Source organism: Dendrobates tinctorius, unplaced genomic scaffold, assembly GCF_039654945.1.
Source record: "Dendrobates tinctorius isolate UK_male_01 unplaced genomic scaffold, ASM3965494v1 ptg000011l, whole genome shotgun sequence".
Classification (NCBI taxonomy): domain Eukaryota; kingdom Metazoa; phylum Chordata; class Amphibia; order Anura; family Dendrobatidae; genus Dendrobates; species Dendrobates tinctorius.
In genome coordinates, this window is record NW_027361679.1 from 116,564,206 (window position 1) to 116,583,006 (window position 18,801).

The following is an 18,801-nucleotide window of genomic DNA, read 5'->3' on the forward strand; positions in this document are numbered from 1 at the left end:
TAACAGCTGTTGCGATGTCGATGTCTGCTGTGGATGCTCCTCATCTGAGCTATTGGAAGCAGCACCCTCTTCCCCCAATGGATGCCAATCTGGGTCAACAACTGGGTCATCCATCACCTCCTCTTCTATGTCATGTGCACCTTTCTCTGTGTCACCGTGTATGGTGGTATAGTGTGCGGGAAGGGGCACCTGAGTCTCATCAGGGTCAAAATCTGGCTCTGTACACTGCGAGGACAATGTAGTGCTCTGAGTGAATGTACCAGCAGAATCATCCATCAGCGGCTGTGCATCAGTGCACTCCATGTCAGATTCATCTTGGCCTGGGTAATTCACCATTTGACTTGATAATCCAGGCATGGTATGTGAAAACAGCTCCATGGAGTAATCAGTAGTATGGCCTGCGTCATCCTTCAATCTTGGTTGGGGTGAAGGACACAAGGAAAGGTGTGGTTCATGAACATGAGCCTCCAATGACGACTCAGTGCTTTTACTTTTTACAACTGAAGAGAGGAGGCGATAGAGCTGGAGGCTGAGTCAGCAATGTAAGACAAAACTTTTTCCTGATGCTCTGCCTTTAAAAGCGGTTTGCCAACTCCTAGAAAACTAAGCGTTCGAGTCCTTATGTAGCCAGACGATGACGCAGGGTCAGCACCTCCTGCATTCGGTCCTATTTTGCTCTTGCCACTACCATCAGATCCACCACCAACACCATCATTACCAGCTGCCAACCCCCGCCCAATTCCACGGCCTCTTCCACCAGCCTTCCTCATTTTTGGTAGAAATGTAGACAAAATCCAACAAACTATATAGTAATGTAAAACAAGGTACAAGGTGTCTATAGGACAGGGGAGTTTTAGAATTTCTGCACACACTTGTGGACAGTGGACACTTGTGGATTGTGTGCGGCCCACTGATATCTGAGCGCTATGTGACACTCTCGATGGCACAGCTGCCTGTGACCAAAGTGACGAGAGGATAATGGAGATTTTGAATCTCTGCGTACACTTGTGGACAGTGGACACTTGTGGATTGTGTGCGGCCCACTGATATCTGAGCGCTATGTGACACGCTCGATGGCACAGCTGCCTGTGACCAAAGTGACGAGAGGATAATGGAGATTTTGAATCTCTGCGTACACTTTTGGACACTGGACACTTGTGGATTGTGTGCGGCCCACTGATATCTGAGCGCTATGTGACACGCTCGATGGCACAGCTGCCTGTGACCAAAGTGACGAGAGGATAATGGAGATTTTGAATCTCTGCGTACACTTGTGGACAGTGGACACTTGTGGATTGTGTGCGGCCCACTGATATCTGAGCGCTATGTGACACGCTCGATGGCACAGCTGCCTGTGACCAAAGTGACGAGAGGATAATGGAGATTTTGAATCTCTGCGTACACTTGTGGACAGTGGACACTTGTGGATTGTGTGCGGCCCACTGATATCTGAGCGCTATGTGACACGCTCGATGGCACAGCTGCCTGTGACCAAAGTGACGAGAGGATAATGGAGATTTTGAATCTCTGCGTACACTTTTGGACACTGGACACTTGTGGATTGTGTGCGGCCCACTGATATCTGAGCGCTATGTGACATGCTCGATGGCACAGCTGCCTGTGACCAAATTGACGAGAGGATAATGGAGATTTTGAATCTCTGCGTACACTTGTGGACAGTGGACACTTGTGGATTGTGTGCGGCCCACTGATATCTGAGCGCTATGTGACACGCTCGATGGCACAGCTGCCTGTCACCAAAGTGACGAGAGGATAATGGAGATTTTGAATCTCTGCGTACACTTGTGGACAGTGGACACTTGTGGATTGTGTGCGGCCCACTGATATCTGAGCGCTATGTGACACGCTCGATGGCACAGCTGCCTGTGACCAAAGTGACGAGAGGATAATGGAGATTTTGAATCTCTGCGTACACTTGTGGACAGTGGACACTTGTGGATTGTGTGCGGCCCACTGATATCTGAGCGCTATGTGACACGCTCGATGGCACAGCTGCCTGTGACCAAAGTGACGAGAGGATAATGGAGATTTTGAATCTCTGCGTACACTTTTGGACACTGGACACTTGTGGATTGTGTGCGGCCCACTGATATCTGAGCGCTATGTGACACGCTCGATGGCACAGCTGCCTGTGACCAAAGTGACGAGAGGATAATGGAGATTTTGAATCTCTGCGTACACTTTTGGACACTGGACACTTGTGGATTGTGTGCGGCCCACTGATATCTGAGCGCTATGTGACACGCTCGATGGCACAGCTGCCTGTGACCAAAGTGACGAGAGGATAAGGGAGATTGGATTGCTTTTAAAAAAGCAGTTTGCGGAGCAGTGGGTAAACAGCAATGCCAGCGTGTCAGGAAGCCTTAAAAGGCAGCCCAACAACCAACACCACTGATACACCACAATATAGCCTCCCCTTGCACTGCACACACAGTGACTTGTGTGTTGTGCAGGCCAAATCGCTAGCAGCAGAAGCAGTTTTTTTGTCTTCTTCCCTGCCTAACGCTCTCCCTACAGAATCAGCAGCAACCTCTCCCTATACTAAGATCAGCAGAAGTAAGATGGCGGTCGGCGTGCACGCCCTTTTATACCCCCTGTGACGCCCACCAAAGCAAGCCAATCACTTGCATGCCCTTCTGAAAGATGGTGGTGACCCGTGCCTATGTCATCACGTTGCCCACAGTGTCCGTGGATCCTGATTGGCTGAAAAAGAGCGCAAACAAACTTTTGAAACGCGACTTTGGCGCGTAAGTCGCCGACCTTGTGGCCGACCTCATCCTAGGGTCGGGTTTCGTTTCATGAAACCCGACTTTGCCAAAAGTCGGCGACTTTTGAATTTTTTCGACCCGTTTCGCTCAACTCTAATTTCTTGTGTTGTTTGAGGTTCTTTTGTCTCTGTGCATCCCATGGTGTTCCTCACAGATTTATCTAAGTTGTCCATGTTGTCTAACAGAAAATATGAACGCCCTTCCATATCAGAGGAAGATGATGTGGATGCATTGGAACTGTCAGAGACTATTGCTTCGTCCTCATCAGTATCTAAGCTAACTGTAGATGGCTTGTTAGTCATAGTACTTATAGATATGCTGCTAGCCTGGGTTAGGGCCTGTAATTCCTCCCTTATTATAGCCCTTATGTCTGTGGCTGATGTTGAGGCCTACTTTGCTGTTTCATTGATGCATTTTTTGCATAGCCTTTTTATGTAAGAGTCCGATAGAGGACGTGTACAGAGGGTACATTCTTTATTTTTTGATTTTTCCTTTCTCTTAGCCTATGGCGGACATAGCAGAGGAGAGAGAGAGAGGGAAAGAGAGAGATATATATATATCAGCTTGATAGGCAGAGTCGTCCACTCACCCAGAGAAGCTGTAGGTACCAGCTCAGGCTGAGAAGGAGGCTTGTTGGCGTGGCTCCTGTGGCTTCTGTCCGAGGAATCACGGCGTGAGTGATCCTTGGCTGCCGCTGTATCACCTGCCTGGGAATGCGAGTCCTGTCTTGGGGAAGACATGTTTGCACACCATACCATATCCCCACGGTTTCTTATAAGCCCCTTCATTATGCCGGCACCTCCCCCTCCAGGTGCGCCTGCCTGCAGGCGCGGCTAATTAAAATGCGTCCGGCCCGGAATACAGCCGCTGGCGCTAAGTAAAATAAACCATCTCTCCCTTTTTTTTCTTTCTTCTTCTTCTTCGGAGGGGTCGGGGAGCACTCCTCCATGCCTTCAGTCTCGCGTGCTTTCCGAGACCGCGCGTGCGCTCTGTGTCGAGGAACTCCCGGTAACCCGGAAGTTCCTCCTTACCTTCCTGTCAGCGCTGCATGCGTGTCCTTCCGGACGCTGAAGCCCTAGGAACGCCGGACTATCACTTCCCTCCGGCTCCTGCGCTCCCACACGGACCAGGATGGATTCTCCTCCAAAATCCCAGTGGCGTGTATTTCTGCAGAAAACCCCCAGTCGGCCTCACCCGGGACCGGCGTTTCTGTCATGCTGCTGCTGCCCCAGTCGGGGAGGGAGCCGGACCCCAGCACTCCCCCATCGCTGCTTCCGGACCGGAACCCCTGCCGTTCCCGCAGATACCGCACAGGCGGTTCCCTGGCCCAGGTATGATTTGTAGAGAATCCTGCGGTTCCCATCAGAACAGGAAACCAACTGAGGAGGAGAGGAGGACCGCCCTCTTTTATCTCTGTAGGTTTCCTGTTCCTATGGGTGGATCCCTCTCTCCAAGTGGGTGCTGTCATGGCGAAGAGTAAAATCCATGTATATGTGTCCATGTGTCCATTTGTCACATCCATGTGCTATCCGTGCGTCCGTGTATACCATCTGTGTGTGATCCTTGTGCTCTCTGTGTGGATACGTACCAGAGTCTAGTATTAAAACAACTTGTTTCAATTTTAACCCTATGACTTTACAACGCACACGGATAGCACAAGGACGTCACACGGGCGCCATCCATGTGAAGTACGTGTTTACACGGACCCATTGACTTGTATGGGTCCGTGTGATCTGTGCAGATGCACAAAAACGGACTTGTCGATGTGTGGAGCACACGGACACACGGTCCGTGAGAAAACACTGATATGTGCACATACCCATTCATTTGAATGTCAGTGTTTCCGGTACGTGTGAAAACTGTCACCACACATACTGGAGACACTGACGTGTGAAAGAGACCTAACAGAGGATTGCTAAGTACAGAACTTCCCTGTTTTTTCTCACTTTTTTTTAACTGCCTTTGTGCCTTTTATATTTGTGTTATTTTTGTACATATTAAGCAAAGTACCTTTTGTGTATTAAAGCCTAAAACTTTAAATGGAATCTGTCACCACATTTGGCTTCTCTAAACTATTAATATGGGCATACAGGTTATAGACAGCTGAAAAAACTTCTACCTCTATGCTTCATATCAGATGCCTTGTTGTTAATAAATCATCTTTTATCCCTTTATGCAAAGGAAGTCTTCCTGGCTTCGGGGAGGATGTTAACTGAAAGATAACTCTGCCCCCAGAGCTTATTTTACATGAAGGGAGTTACCAGTGTGATGTGTAAATGGTTACCAGTGCAATATGTAGTGGCCACTCTCCTGATCTCACTGCAGAGCTGTGTGTGATTATACCTGACACAGCTGCAGGTTCCTCTCCGCTTCCATCTCACAGGCAGACAGCTTGTAATATTGTTGCAATACAGCAGAGCTCAAGAGCTGCAAAATGTGTTTGCAAGAAGACAAAGTTCAGTTCTGCTGTTCTGTGTTAGTTTCATGTTTCAACTAACTACACCCGCTATTTAAAATAAGGTCTTGAGTGAAAGTTATCTTCCACACAGGGTCCTCCCCATAGCTGGTAAGAGGTAATTTACATATAATAAAAATGTGAATCAGACATCAGATCACAGATATCAAGGTATCATTGTATTCAGCTTCCTGTGATCTGCATGCCCATATAAATGGATTAAGAGGGTTCATCCTACTGACAGATTCCCTTTAATAGCTTTGCCTTATTGCTCTAAAGAACCACAATGTCTATTTAAAAGACTAAGTGGTAGTTTATGCATGTGACCTACTGTACCTACAGTATGGTTGGTGGGCTGTGAGTACATTGGCTGCATGACATTGGGACTTATTGTCCTTTCAGTAAGTAGTAGCAGCATTGAGTGTCTTGGATGTTTAGACTGGTTGAGGGTTAAGTAAATGCAAAAAGAACACCATCCACTCTAGGGTGTTCAGTTTCAAAGTGAGGTTTATTCCGCTATCAAAAGAACGACGTTTCGACCCAATATAGGTCTTTATCAAGTGTGGTTGGGGGTAAGGTCTGTGTTCAATCTTTAGCCTGAGTGAGGGGCGAGTATGAGATTGAGCTCTATTTGATGTACACGCCTTAGGCTGGTTTCACATTTGTGTTTTTTAGCGCTGGAAAAAAACGCATACCTGCGCATGCGTTTTTTCCCCTATATTTAACATGGGTGCGCATACCTGCGCGCTGGTAAGCGCACGTATGCGATTTTCATGCGCTGCGTTTTTTTGGGGTGTGCGTTTGTATTTTCCAGACGCAGCATGTTGCATTTTTTGGCCCTGCAAAAAAGCGCATGCGCACGTATGCGCACGTTTTGCACTAAAATTGGCCATTATAGCCTATGGATGCGCATATGTGCGCACTGGCATGCTCATGTATGCGTTTTTTTGCATATGCGTTTTTTTTTTTACCATTAGTTTAGACAATGGAATTTAGGGGTTTGGGTAAAGTTAGGGTTAGTTAAGGGGGTTTAGGGTTAGGGTTAGGGTCAGTGTTAGGGTTAGGGTTAGGGTCAGGGTTAGGGTCAGGGTTAGGGTTAAGTATGGTTTGGTTAAGGGTTAGGGTCAGGGTTAGGGTCAGGGTTAGGGTTAAGTATGGTTTGGTTAAGGGTTAGGGTTAGGGTCAGGGTTAGGGTTAGGGTTAGGGTCAGGGTTAGGGTTAGGGTTAGGGTCAGGGTTAGGGTCAGGGTTAGGGTTAAGTATGGTTTGGTTAAGGGTTAGGGTCAGGGTTAGGGTCAGGGTTAGGGTTAAGTATGGTTTGGTTAAGGGTTAGGGTTAGGGTTAGGGTCAGGGTTAGGGTCAGGGTTAGGGTTAAGTATGGTTTGGTTAAGGGTTAGGGTCAGGGTTAGGGTCAGGGTTAGGGTTAAGTATGGTTTGGTTAAGGGTTAGGGTCAGGGTTAGGGTTAGGGTTAGGGTTAGTTAGGGTTTGGGTTAGGGTTAAGTATGGTTTGATTAAGGGTTAGGGTCAGGGTTAGGGTTAGGGTTAGGGTTAGGGTCAGGGTTAAGGTCAGGGTTAGGGTTAGTTAGGGTTTAGGGTTTGGGTTAGGGTTAAGTATGGTTTGGTTAAGGGTTAGGGTCAGGGTTAGGGTTAAGGGTTAGGGTCAGGGTTAGGGTTAGTAAAGTCATGGTTTGGGTTAGTGTGAGGGGCCACCTAATGTTGGAAAAAAACGCAAACGCGGTAAAAACGCACTAAAAACGCATACAAACGCTTAAAAACGCTGCGTTTTTTTCATGCATGCTCATAAAAATGCTTGAAAAAAACGCAGCAGTTGTATGCTTTTGTATGCGTTTTTTCAATGCGTTTTTTTGCGGGAAAAACGCGCTGCAAAAAAAAGCAAGTGTGAAACTAGCCTTAGGGTATGTGCACACTTTGCGGATTTTGATGCATTTCTGCAGCGTTTTTGGATGCACGGAATTGCATCAAATCCGAAGTGCAGAATGCACACAATGTTAATCAATGGGAAATCCAAAAACGCTGTGCACATGCTGCGGAAAAATCTTCGCGAAATTGCAGCGTTTTATTTTCCGCAGCATGTTAATTCTTTGTGCGGATCTGCAGCGTTTCTGCACCCATTGACTTGCATTGAGTCCGGCACTTCCACAGCAAAACCACAGGTCTAAAAAAGATCTGCTGTTTTGTTGCTGATGAAACGCTGCAGATCGGGAAGAGGGAAGTGTGTGGGCGGTGACTATGTGTGTGCCGGTGTCTGCGGGGGTCTGCCTGGTCTGTGCGGGAGGTCTGCCAGGGCTGTGCGGGGGGGGCCTGCTGAGTCTGCGGGGCTGTGCGGGGGTCCGCGGGGGGATCTGCGGAAGGTGCCGGAGACCGACTGCTGCCGCCAGAAGACGGACTGTTGTTTGTAGGACCACACTGAAACAGCACCGCACCAGCCGTTGTTGGCACCACTGCCTTCAAAGCTTCAGTTTTGGACTGGGAAGCCTCTGAAACGATAAGTGATTTAAAGAACTGCTGTTATCTTATTTATTCCTCATTAACTTTGCCTATTGCTTGTCATTGAACTGCTTTAAGGGGGCTTTACACATAGAGATATCGCTAGCAATATCGCTAAAGCGTCACCGATTTTGTGACGCAGCAGCGATATCACTAGCGATATCGCTACATGTGTTATTTACCTCCGACCGGCTCCCCGCTGGCTATCGCTGATCGCGTGAGATCGGCCTGGTCCATTTCTCGTTGTCGGCTTCCTGGTGGCGCCGACGAGCGAGCCATGGACGCAGGCAGAAGACGGACACCCTCGCCGCGTCTGAAAGGTAAGTGCGACCGCCGACCGCTGCTGCATCGCTAGTGACAGCGTTTTAGAGAGTGACATGTGCAGATAAATAGTTTGGGGGTGAAATCCTGTTGACAGATTCCCTTTAATGTGTTTGAAGGCAATAGGAAGTCAGACATTTGCAATGTGTTCTTTTTCAGACATTCTTAAATTCCTCCAGGCAAACCTATTGGAGTAACACTAGAAAAAAAACATCATACCCAGAGTATGAACTTTGGAAAAAATAAATAATACACTGATGGTCAAAATGTAGATATCACGTCTTTTACTGCTTAGCCGCAACTTGTAGATAATTGGCGGCTGACTGAGTGTAACAAAAAATGTTTTCTGGTCATTAATTTACAAATGTTGAAATCTTTCTTTCTTTCTTTGACATGCATGCCGTAGCAGAACATAATGTCCTGCTGGCATCTGATTCCAGCTGGACATTTTAATCAGTGCGGAACACATACTCAATTTAAAAGTAATACATCACCCACAACAGACAAATTCACCAGTAGTTATTGAAATACATAGCTGAATATAACCTGTCAAGGGATATGGAAGCCGATAAACATCCTGGATGTGAACACAAGAATCATTCTGGCCACCACAGTTTCCACAACGATCATTCATCACTCCAGAACCCAAGATACCATCACAGCCTGCTGTCTGTAGAATGAATACACAAATTGTATGAATTAGAGTAACTGACAAGGCGATAGCATAGTAATTTTAATCATTATCTTATTACAATGCGTAAATTTTTGAAACTGATCAATAGATAATTACCTGGCATTGACCATTGATGCAAGTACCATCAGAGTCTGGCCAACAGCTAGTTCCATCTAACACTCTTCCAAAGGTGTAATAAAAGTTGTATCCAACAGCCAAGCAATTCAAATCACAGGGAATGGGAGCTAAAGGTATAGAAGCAATCAAGACATTCTATGAAATCACTAGCAGCTGGAAATTATTTTATGCTGTATACAAAAATATTCATCCATATTATAGTATACTTAGTGTTTGATTTTCTACTTACCTCCATAGAATGGCACCCAGTGATATCTCTGAGAAGAGCCAGGGATGGGTCTGTTGTTATAGAGGGTGCACTGTACATCCCTAAATGGTACTGAATCTTCTGGGCACAACTGTTAAATTACAGGAAAATGCTCAAACAACTAAAAACTACCGGTAGTTATCTCTAAACCACGCTTATACTAGACACCTACCATAGACTGACAAGATTTATACTGCCGGGGCTCTCCTACACATGACACTTCCATATTATCCCTGTAAAAGAAGAAAACATAACTTTTGATAACTTAAGAGTAACCGTCATTTTAATTTTTTTTTCATAAATCAATACTACACATGAAAAGTGAAGACAGACTTTCCCATTACAGAGATAGGAGATGACAGTTGCTACTAATGAGATTCAATGTAGATACACATTAAAGGTAACTGCCATTAGGGGCTTATCTACAGCATTCTACAATGCTGTAGATAAGCCTCAGATGTAGCCTGAAAGATAAGAAAAACAAGTTAGATTATACTCACCCAAGGGTAGTCAAGTCCAGTGTGGTCCGGTCCGATGGGTGTCGCGGTCCAGTCCGGCGCCACCCATCTTCATGCGACGACGTCCTCTTCTTTGCTTCTGTTGTGGCTCCTGCGCAGGCGTAATTCTCTGCCCTGTTGAGGGCAGAGTAAAGTATTGCAGTGCACAAGCGCTTGGGCTTCTCTGACCTTTCCCATTGCCTGCGCATTGCAGTACTTTACTCTGCCCTCAACAGGGCAGAGAATTACGCCTGCGCAGGAGCTGCAACAGAAGCAAGGAAGAGGACGTCATCGCATGAAGATGGGAGGCCCCAGACCCGGACCTGCGACACCCATCGGACCGGACCGCCCCCTGGGTGAGTACAATATAACTTGTTTTTCTTCTCTTTCAGGTTACATCGGGGGCTTATGTACATCATTATAGAATGCTGTTGATAAGCCCCTAATGGCGGTGACCACAGCTTACAGTACAGATCAAAAGTTTGGACACACCTTCTCATTCAAAGAGTTTTCTTTATTTTCATGACTATGAAAATTGTAGATTCACTCTGAAGGCATCAAAACTATGAATTAACACATGTGGAATTATATAATTAACAAAAACGTGTGGAACAGCTGAAAATATGTCTTATATTCTAGGTTCTTCTAGCCACCTTTTGCTTTGATTACTGCTTTGCACACTCTTGGCATTCTCTTGATGAGCTTCAAGAGGTAGTCACCGGAAATGGTCTTCCAACAGTCTTGAAGGAGTTCCCAGAGATGGTTAGCACTTGTTGGCCCTTTTGCCTTCACTCTGCGGTCCAGCTCACCCCGAACCATCTCGATTGGGTTCAGGTCTGGTGACCGTGGAGGCCAGGTCATCTGGCGTAGCATCCCATCACTCTCCTTCTTGGTCAAATAGCCCTAACACAGCCTGGAGGTGTGTTTGGGGTCATTGTCCTGTTAAAAAATAAATGATGGTCCAACTAAACGCAAACCAGATGGAATAGCATGCTGCTGCAAGATGCTGTGGTAGCCATGCTGGTTCAGTATGCCTTCAATTTTGAATAAATCCCCAACAGTGTCACCCGCAAAGCACCCCCACATCATCACACCTCCTCCTTCATGCTTCACGGTGGGAACCAGGCATGTAGAGTCCATCCGTTCACTTTTTCTGCATCGCACAAAGACACGGTGGTTGGAACCAAAGATCTCAAATTTGGACTCATCACACCAAAGCACAGATTTCCCCTGGTCTAATGTCCATTCATTGTGTTCTTTAGCCCAAACAAGTCTCTTATGCTTGTTGCCTGTCCTTAGCAGTGGTTTCCTAGCAGCTATTTTACCATGAATGCCTGCTGCACAAAGTCTCCACTTAACAGTTGTTGTAGAGATGTGTCTGCTGCTAGAACTCTGTGTGGCATTGACCTGGTCTCTAATCTGAGCTGCTGTTAACCTGCGATTTCTGAGGCTGGTGACTTGGATGAACTTATCCTCCGCAGCAGAGGTGACTCTTGGCCTTCCTTTCCTGGGGTGGTCCTCACGTGAGACAGTTTCTTTGTAGCGCTTGATGGTTTTTGCCACTGTACTTGGGGACACTTTCAAAGTTTTCCCAATTTTTCGGACTGACTAACCTTCATTTCTTAAAGTAATGCTGGCCACTCGTTTCTTTACTTAGCTGCTTTTTTCTTGCCATAATACAAATTCTAACTGTCTATTCAGTAGGACTATCAGCTGTGTATCCAACAGACTTCAGCACAACACAACTGATGGTCCCAACCCCATTTATAAGGCAAGAAATCCCACTTATTAAACCTGATAGGGCACACCTGTGAAGTGAAAGCCATTTCCGGTGACTACCTCTTGAAGCTCATCAAGAGAATGCCAAGAGTGTGCAAAGCAGTAATCAAAGCAAAAGGTGGTTACTTTGAAGAACCTAGAACATAAGACATATTTTCAGTTGTTTCACACTTTTTTGTTAATTATATAATTCCACATGTGTTAATTCATGGCTTTGATGCCTTTAGAGTGAATCTACAATTTTCATAGACATGAAAATAAAGAAAACTCTTTGAATGAGAAGGTGTGTCCAAACTTTTGGTCGGTTCTGTATATGCGAAAAATGAGGTGACGGGTTACCTTTAAGGAGGGAGTGGGGAGGTGGAGAGTCAGCTCACTGTGAAAGTTGCAACAAGACAAGCTGGTAGACTCCTGGAGCCATATACAAACCAGACAGGCCAAAATGCATTTGCACTAATGCAGGGTGCAGCAGACCCATGTAAAATGGCAACTGCACAGGTGCATAAATACCAAATGAAACAGCCAGCCTACAATCAGGGATTGGCCATGTGGCACACCAGTGCAGAAAAAATAATCCGCATGTGGCAGTGTTCACACAGGAAATGCAGGGCTTCTGGTTCACAACCTCTTAGTAACACCATAAAGGGAGGCTGCCCAGTGCCAACTAGAATGCATCCCGTGTGAACAGAGGCCACAGGTTTACAGAACCATTTGGGCCCAAATGCACCCTGAAAAAATATAAAAAGGTGCATAAAAAACATATCAATATATGTAAGGTATTGGTTGATATTAAGGCCTTAATACGGAAGCTGACAAACTGCGTCAAAGTTCCTTACACTTGCCAGTCCTACTCTAACATGAAAACCTCAAAAAGAGGAAAAAATCCTCCAAAAAATTCAGTTACAAACCAGACAGGCCAAAATGCATTTGCACTAATGCACGGTGCAGCAGACCCATGTAAAATGGCAACTGCACAAGGTGCATAAATACCAAATGAAACAGCCAGCCTACAATCAGGGATTGGCCGTGTGGTACACCAGTGCAGAAGAAATAATCCGCATGTGGCAGTGTTCACACAGGGAATGCAGGGCTTCTGGCTCACAACCTCTTAGTAACACCATATAGGGGGGCTGCCCAGTGCCAACTAGAATGCATCCCGTGTGAACAGAGGCCACAGGTTTGCAGAACCATTTGGGCCCAAATGCACCCTGAAAAAATATAAAAAGTGCAAAAAAAAATATCAATATATGTAAGGTATTGGTTGATATTAATGCCTTAATACGGAAGCTGACAAACCGCGTCAAAGTTCCTTACACTTGCCAGTCCTACTCTAACATGAAAACCTCCAAAAAAATTCAGATACAAACCAGACAGGCCAAAATGCATTTGCACTAATGCAGAGTGCAGCAGACCCAAGTAAAATGCATCCACTCAATGCCGACTTTTATTCCCCATTGACTTGCATTGGGGTCGGGTTTCGGACGAAACTCCGACTTTTTTTTGCCCTAGTCGGACCAGTTTCATCCGACTCAAATTTTGTTTCATGAAACCCGATCCGACCAAAGTCGCTCAACTCTAGTCTGGGTCGATCACCACTTCAAATCCTTAATGATCAACATCCCAGGATTCATCGGGACACAAAAGCAATAGTATCCTCTTTTGACAATTTCACATGGCAGCCCCATTATCAGTGTCTCGGCTTTGATGACTATATCCCTCCATACCCCACCACATTGCCATTGACCACCTTTAGTTTTTTTTCTAAGCAAATATAGTACATACAACACACCTGTACAGCATTTCCTCCTCATGTCAGTCTCCTTTCTGCTGAAGCACAACTTCTTCACATTTGATAACCAATTTTTCTTACAGCCGCAGGTAGTAAGCATGGAGGGGAATTTTCCCCATCTCTTGCAAACATAATGATGGCATTTTGGGAGGAAAGATTTCTTTTCAGTGAAATGAATCCACGTAGAGATAAAATACAATGGTTTGGTCGTTTCATAGATGACCTCTTGTTTGTGTGGACTGGCACACAGGAACAAATTGTAGAATTCATAAACTTCTTTAACAATCCATTTAATCTCAAATTTACCCATGTTCATAACTGGGACTTGATCAATTTTTTCAATGTCAGATTACAGGCAGACATACATAACAGGCAAGTCATAATTTCCCCATATAGAAATCTACTGACTGACCCCACACATGATTAAAAATATCCCTAAAGGGGAACTCATTCACATTAAAAGGAATTGCACCAACAAAGGGAATTTTTCCAGAGAATCTAACCACATTTTCCGCAGATTGAGAAACAGGAGCTGTAGAAATTCAGTGTTGCATAATGCCGTCCAACAGATATCAATGATATATAGACAAGGTTTACTTGATCCAGACATCTGGCATTTTCAACACAAGAACAAAATCATTCCCCAGGGGGAGGTAACAAAAGAAATAATCCCATTACTTTTTCAATGGACTACAGTCCACAATATTATGAGATTACACATATTAATAAAAAACATCTCCAATGCTCAATATTGACCCTAATCTCAACTCCATACTAAACAATACGGATATCAGATTTGTGGCCAAAAAAGCCCCTTCGTTGGGACACATTCTTTTCCAAAGCCTATTTCAAAATAATTCCAAAACATCTAAACACACATAGCTTTCTCTGAAAGATTTTTTTCAAGTGCGGCAGCACTCAATGTATGTACACAAATCCAGCAGTTTTGTTTCCTTAACCACCAACTGGACTTATGACATTAAAAAGCAGCTCAGAAGGCACTTGTTAGATGTTGTGAGCACCACCACCATAAACATTTCAGCGGTATCGTGTCATTTTGCGCAAGTACATAAAGTTGATTTATCCTCCTTAATTTTCACAGGCATTGATCGTTATGCTACTGGAGGAACTGCCACTGTTTTAAAGTATGCAATAAATCATGGATTTTATCTTTCACATACCTGTTGCCTCTCTGGAATTCCTTTTTCTATTCTATTTAGATGGCATGAGGGAGGAGCTAGAGGCAGAGCTCCTCCCTCCTCTTGCCACCTGCATAGAATCTTATCAGCACCAATTGTCATCAACTATTTCTGTAGTGGGAAAGTCTGTCTGCACGGAATACAGATTTTACTTCAGAATTGAGAATTTTAATAATGACTGATTAATTCTGGCAGAAAAAGAAGCTACACAGTAGCTTATTTTCATGGGTACTATTGAAAATAAGCTACATTTTATAGTTGCACACATACATTCTGTCACCCCTAAGGTACTATATCTAGTCCTCTAGGGCTTACTATAATAGTAAAAGATGGTAGTTGTAGTAGTAGTGCATTCAGTGCTGCCATCAGGACAGTACAGCTTGGAATGCTGTCAGGGGCGCTGCCAAATACTTGCATCAAAGTGGCCCCTCTCACATCAACACACAGCCCTAAACAAAAGTCCAGCCTCGCCCACTTCTCTGCCTCTTTTGACTGCAATATGATATAGCATAGCTCCCAACCGTCTCGGATTCAACGGGACTGTCCTGTCACGTCTCGGCTGTTTTTCCCTCCGATATTTTCATCGCTCCTGCAGTTCCTTCTCCTTGAGGGTGTGGATGCTTCTCTCTGCTGAGTGCATAAGTTATGTTATATATTCACTTTTTCTCCCTACTGTGATTATTGAACTCACATCTCAGTGTCCACAGGCTGTTGCTTTACCAGTGAGCCACAGCTTACAATACTGGATATATGAGAATTTGTTTTTTGTGACCTCTATATTGCAGGCAATAAACCCAGAAGCAGAGTATACATATCCATAGAAATACAATGTGTATATAACAATGTATTTTTATGGTGCCCGTTACTGAGGTGAAGAAAAATGTTTATTTTGTTCCTATAAAAGTACTCAAAATAATAAGTGATTACTACATATTTACATAGTATAATGCAGCCCCCACAGAATATAATGTAGCCCCTCAGAGTATAATGCAATCACCTCATAAGGTATAATACAGCCCTCTCAGATTATAATGCAGCCCCCTCATAGGGTATAATGCAGCCCCTCTCATATAGTATAATGCAGCCCACTCATAGGGTATAAAACAGCCCCCCTCATAGGGCATAATGCAGCCACCCACACAGAATATAATGCAGCCCCCTCGCAGAGTATAATGCAGCCCTCCTCATAGGGTATAATGCAGCCCCCTCATAGGGTATAATGTAGCCCCCTCATAGGGTATAATGCAACCCCCTTCATAGGGTATAATCTAGCCCCCCACATAGGGTATAATGCCCCTCATAGGGTATAATGCAGCCTGTGAAGGAAGACCGGTTCCTCCCATGTCACCAATGTGACGTAACTACACAGGCACAGCTCTCCGGTGCCCCCTTTGTCTCTCAGGTCAGTAAGGGAACTGCACCAAGAGCAAATGGCCACCGGGGAGGATGTCCTGTTACCCGCTGGGTATTCTAAGATCCGTAATCAGAGTAAAAACATCAGCCCAAGATTAATTTAATGGTTTAATTGCCTTGAGGGCGCACTAGATAATTACAGAAATATACAGTAAGTTATACAACGGAATTACAGTGGATTTGCAGTCAGAGTAAAATATAACAATAATGGTACAAAACTTAGAGGTATTAAGCTGGAGGTCAATTTACCAGGTTGTAGGTTGCATGTGGATGCTGGGAGGTCTGCAGTCCACAGGTACAAGAATCTTAGTTGCCGGACAGACCCCAAAGCGTGTGCCGCTGCTCCCTTGGCAGATCTGTCCCCAGTTCTTTCTTAGATCATCATCTGGTTCTTCTGTGAGAGTGAGACTCTCTGCCATGTGCTCCTAGTTCTTAAGCATACTGGGTTCCTCCCCCTGTGTCAGAGGGTGGGCTAATAATCTCCACCCTTTAGCTCCCTGCAGAACTTATTCCCAATATCTAAGAAAGAGGTTAACTTTCTCCAGGATGATCGGATCAGGAGACAAGAGGTACCAGTGAATGCGGTTTGTTTTGCCTGTCGTGTGGAGAGCAAACATGGCCACAGTGGGTCGCTGTGGAGGGCCAATCTCTATATCTCAGGTCCCAGAACCCTCACTAACTCAGGAGTCACACTGCCAGATGTGTGATTTCCTCAGGGTGACGCAAATATTTTTTGAGTCTGTAACTCGAAAGGTGTGCTCATAATCCATGATCCTAGGATGGAGTTGGAGTGGCTGGGAGAGACAATGGATGTGTATTTCTGTGTCCAGCTGACAGGTATATACTAATTGAAGCCCCCAGGCACCTTCATTCCCCATGCTGGCGTGGCTCCTACTTGAGCTTTGAAGTTCTGTTTTGGCCTTATCTCATTATCATACTAAAAGACCTTGCTATTCAACATTGGAGCACTAAATCCTGCTTTCTTCAATATGCTTACAGGCCATGGGGGGTAGGAGCAGTTAGCTGTCAGACAAACTGGCATCACTGGGACAGGCCAAGCTCAGGCATGAGGCGAGCATTATGCCCCATATCCAAGATGGCGGCTGCTCCTTCATCACACCTCCCTGCTTTAGAGGGCGATAGGGGGTATCACATTCCTGTGTTTCCCCATGCGCCCTTCCACACCCTCTCCTTGCAGGGACAACCCATCGGCATTACCATGGTCCCTGCCTCTTTTGTGGCGAATGGTGAAGTGATACTGCTGGAGAGCAAGGCTCCAGCATAGCAACCTCCCATTCGTCCCAAAGACCATGTGTAACCAGCTGAGGGGGTTGTGGACTGTTTCCACGGTGAATTGGCGTCCGTACAAGTATGGCTGCAGACGCTGCAAGGCCCACACAATTGCCAGACATTCCTTCTCCATCGTGGAATAGGCCACTTCCCTTGGCAGGAGTGTCCGGCTCAGGTACAGAACGGGGTGTTCATGGCCCATAGTGTTGACCTGGCTGAGCACAGCACCGAGGCCGAAGTCGCTGGCATCGGTCTGCACTACGAACGGCCGCATGAAGTCGGCTGCCTGTAGTACAGGAGGGCTAGAAAGGGCAGTTTTGAGTACCTGGAAAGCTGTCTCACAGGCGACTGTCCAGTCGACTGCGACGGGCAGCTTCTTCTTGGTGAGGTCCGTCAGGGGCTTGGCCAGGGCACTATAGTGTGGAACAAACCTCCTATAGTACCCGGCAGTCCCCAAGAAGGACATCACCTGCTTCTTGGTCCTGGGGTGGGCCAGGATGTGATGGCATCCACCTTCCCGGGCTCTGGCTTCAGAGCTCTCCCACCTACTCGGTGTCCCAGGTAGTGGACCTCACTCATACCCAGCTGGCATTTTTCCGGCTTAATGGTCAAGCCTGCTCACTGGATCCGCCCGAGCACCTGCCCCAGGTGCTCTAGGTGATCCTCCCAGGTGGGACTAAAGATGGCAATGTCATCCAGGTACGCGGTCGCATACCCTTCCAGTCCCTCGAGCAGCGCGTTGACCATCCTCTGAAAAGTGGCAGGGGCATTCTTCATGCCGAATGGCATCACCGTGGACTCGTACAGTCCGAATGGGGTGATAAAGGCAGAGCATTCCCGTGCCCCAGGAGTCAGGGGAATCTGCCAATACCCCATGCTCAGATCCATGATGGTCAGGTACTTGGCCCGACCAGCTGATTGAGCAGGTCAGCGATGCACAGCATTGGGTACACATCGGTGACCGTCACAGCGTTGAGCCCCCGGTAGTCCACGCAGAACCGCTTAGTTCGGTCCTTTTTTGGGACGAGGACTACAGGCGAAGCCCACGTGCTGTTGGACGCTTGGATCACCCGCAGCTTCAGCATCTCATCTATCTCTTGGCGCATGTGCTGCTGCACCTCATGAGAGACCCGATATGCTGAACGCCGGATCGGGGGGTGATTGCTGGTGTCCACGTCATGGACGGCTGTCTCAGTCCTTCCGGGCAGGCTGCTGAACAGCTCCCGAAAGGGGTGTAGGGTGACCCCCAGCTGGGAACGTTGGTCATCCGAGAGCTGGTGGCCAAACCCCACATCCTCAATGGATCCACCCGCCTTGGCTTGGGTGAGCAGATCCAGGAGGGTTTCTACCTCTCCTTCCTCGGGAAGGTTGCACACTGGGTGGGCACAAGCCTCCCGCTCATGATGGGCCTTCATCATGTTCACGTGGAAGGCCTTCCTCCTTCCACGGGCATGGTCCAGGGTGACCAGATAGGTGACAGTGTTGAGCCACTGGTGCACGAGGTAAGGACCCTCCCAGGCCGCCTGAAGCTTGTTTTGAGGTACAGGGATCAGTATCCACACCTTTTGACTCACCTGGTAGGTCCGCTCACAAGCATTCTGGTCGTACCACCGCTTCTGGTCAGCCTGGGCTTGGGCAATATTGTCATGCACCTGCCGTGTCAAGGCCATCATTCTGTCCCGGAAACGCACGACATACTCAGT

The 18,801-nt window shown here is 46.5% G+C and overlaps 1 protein-coding gene and 1 long non-coding RNA gene across 9 annotated transcripts in view; one reads left to right on the top strand and one right to left on the bottom strand.

Annotated features, from left to right (window-relative positions):
- LOC141049867 (uncharacterized) overlaps positions 1 to 18,801 on the top strand; it is a 192,469-nt gene that overhangs the window by 154,682 nt on the left and 18,986 nt on the right. The window lies entirely within an intron of this gene.
- The window catches only part of LOC141049826 (ADAMTS-like protein 5), a 289,658-nt gene that overhangs the window by 120,399 nt on the left and 150,458 nt on the right, over positions 1 to 18,801 (bottom strand). For all 8 annotated transcript variants that reach the window (XM_073546654.1, XM_073546644.1, XM_073546637.1 and 5 more), the window contains 4 exons: positions 9,304 to 9,364; positions 9,114 to 9,222; positions 8,864 to 8,991; positions 8,620 to 8,743 (listed from right to left, as the gene is read on the bottom strand). In XM_073546654.1, coding sequence (XP_073402755.1) covers positions 8,620 to 8,743; positions 8,864 to 8,991; positions 9,114 to 9,222; positions 9,304 to 9,364 — 422 coding nt within the window. The remainder of the gene's footprint in view (positions 1 to 8,619; positions 8,744 to 8,863; positions 8,992 to 9,113; positions 9,223 to 9,303; positions 9,365 to 18,801) is intronic.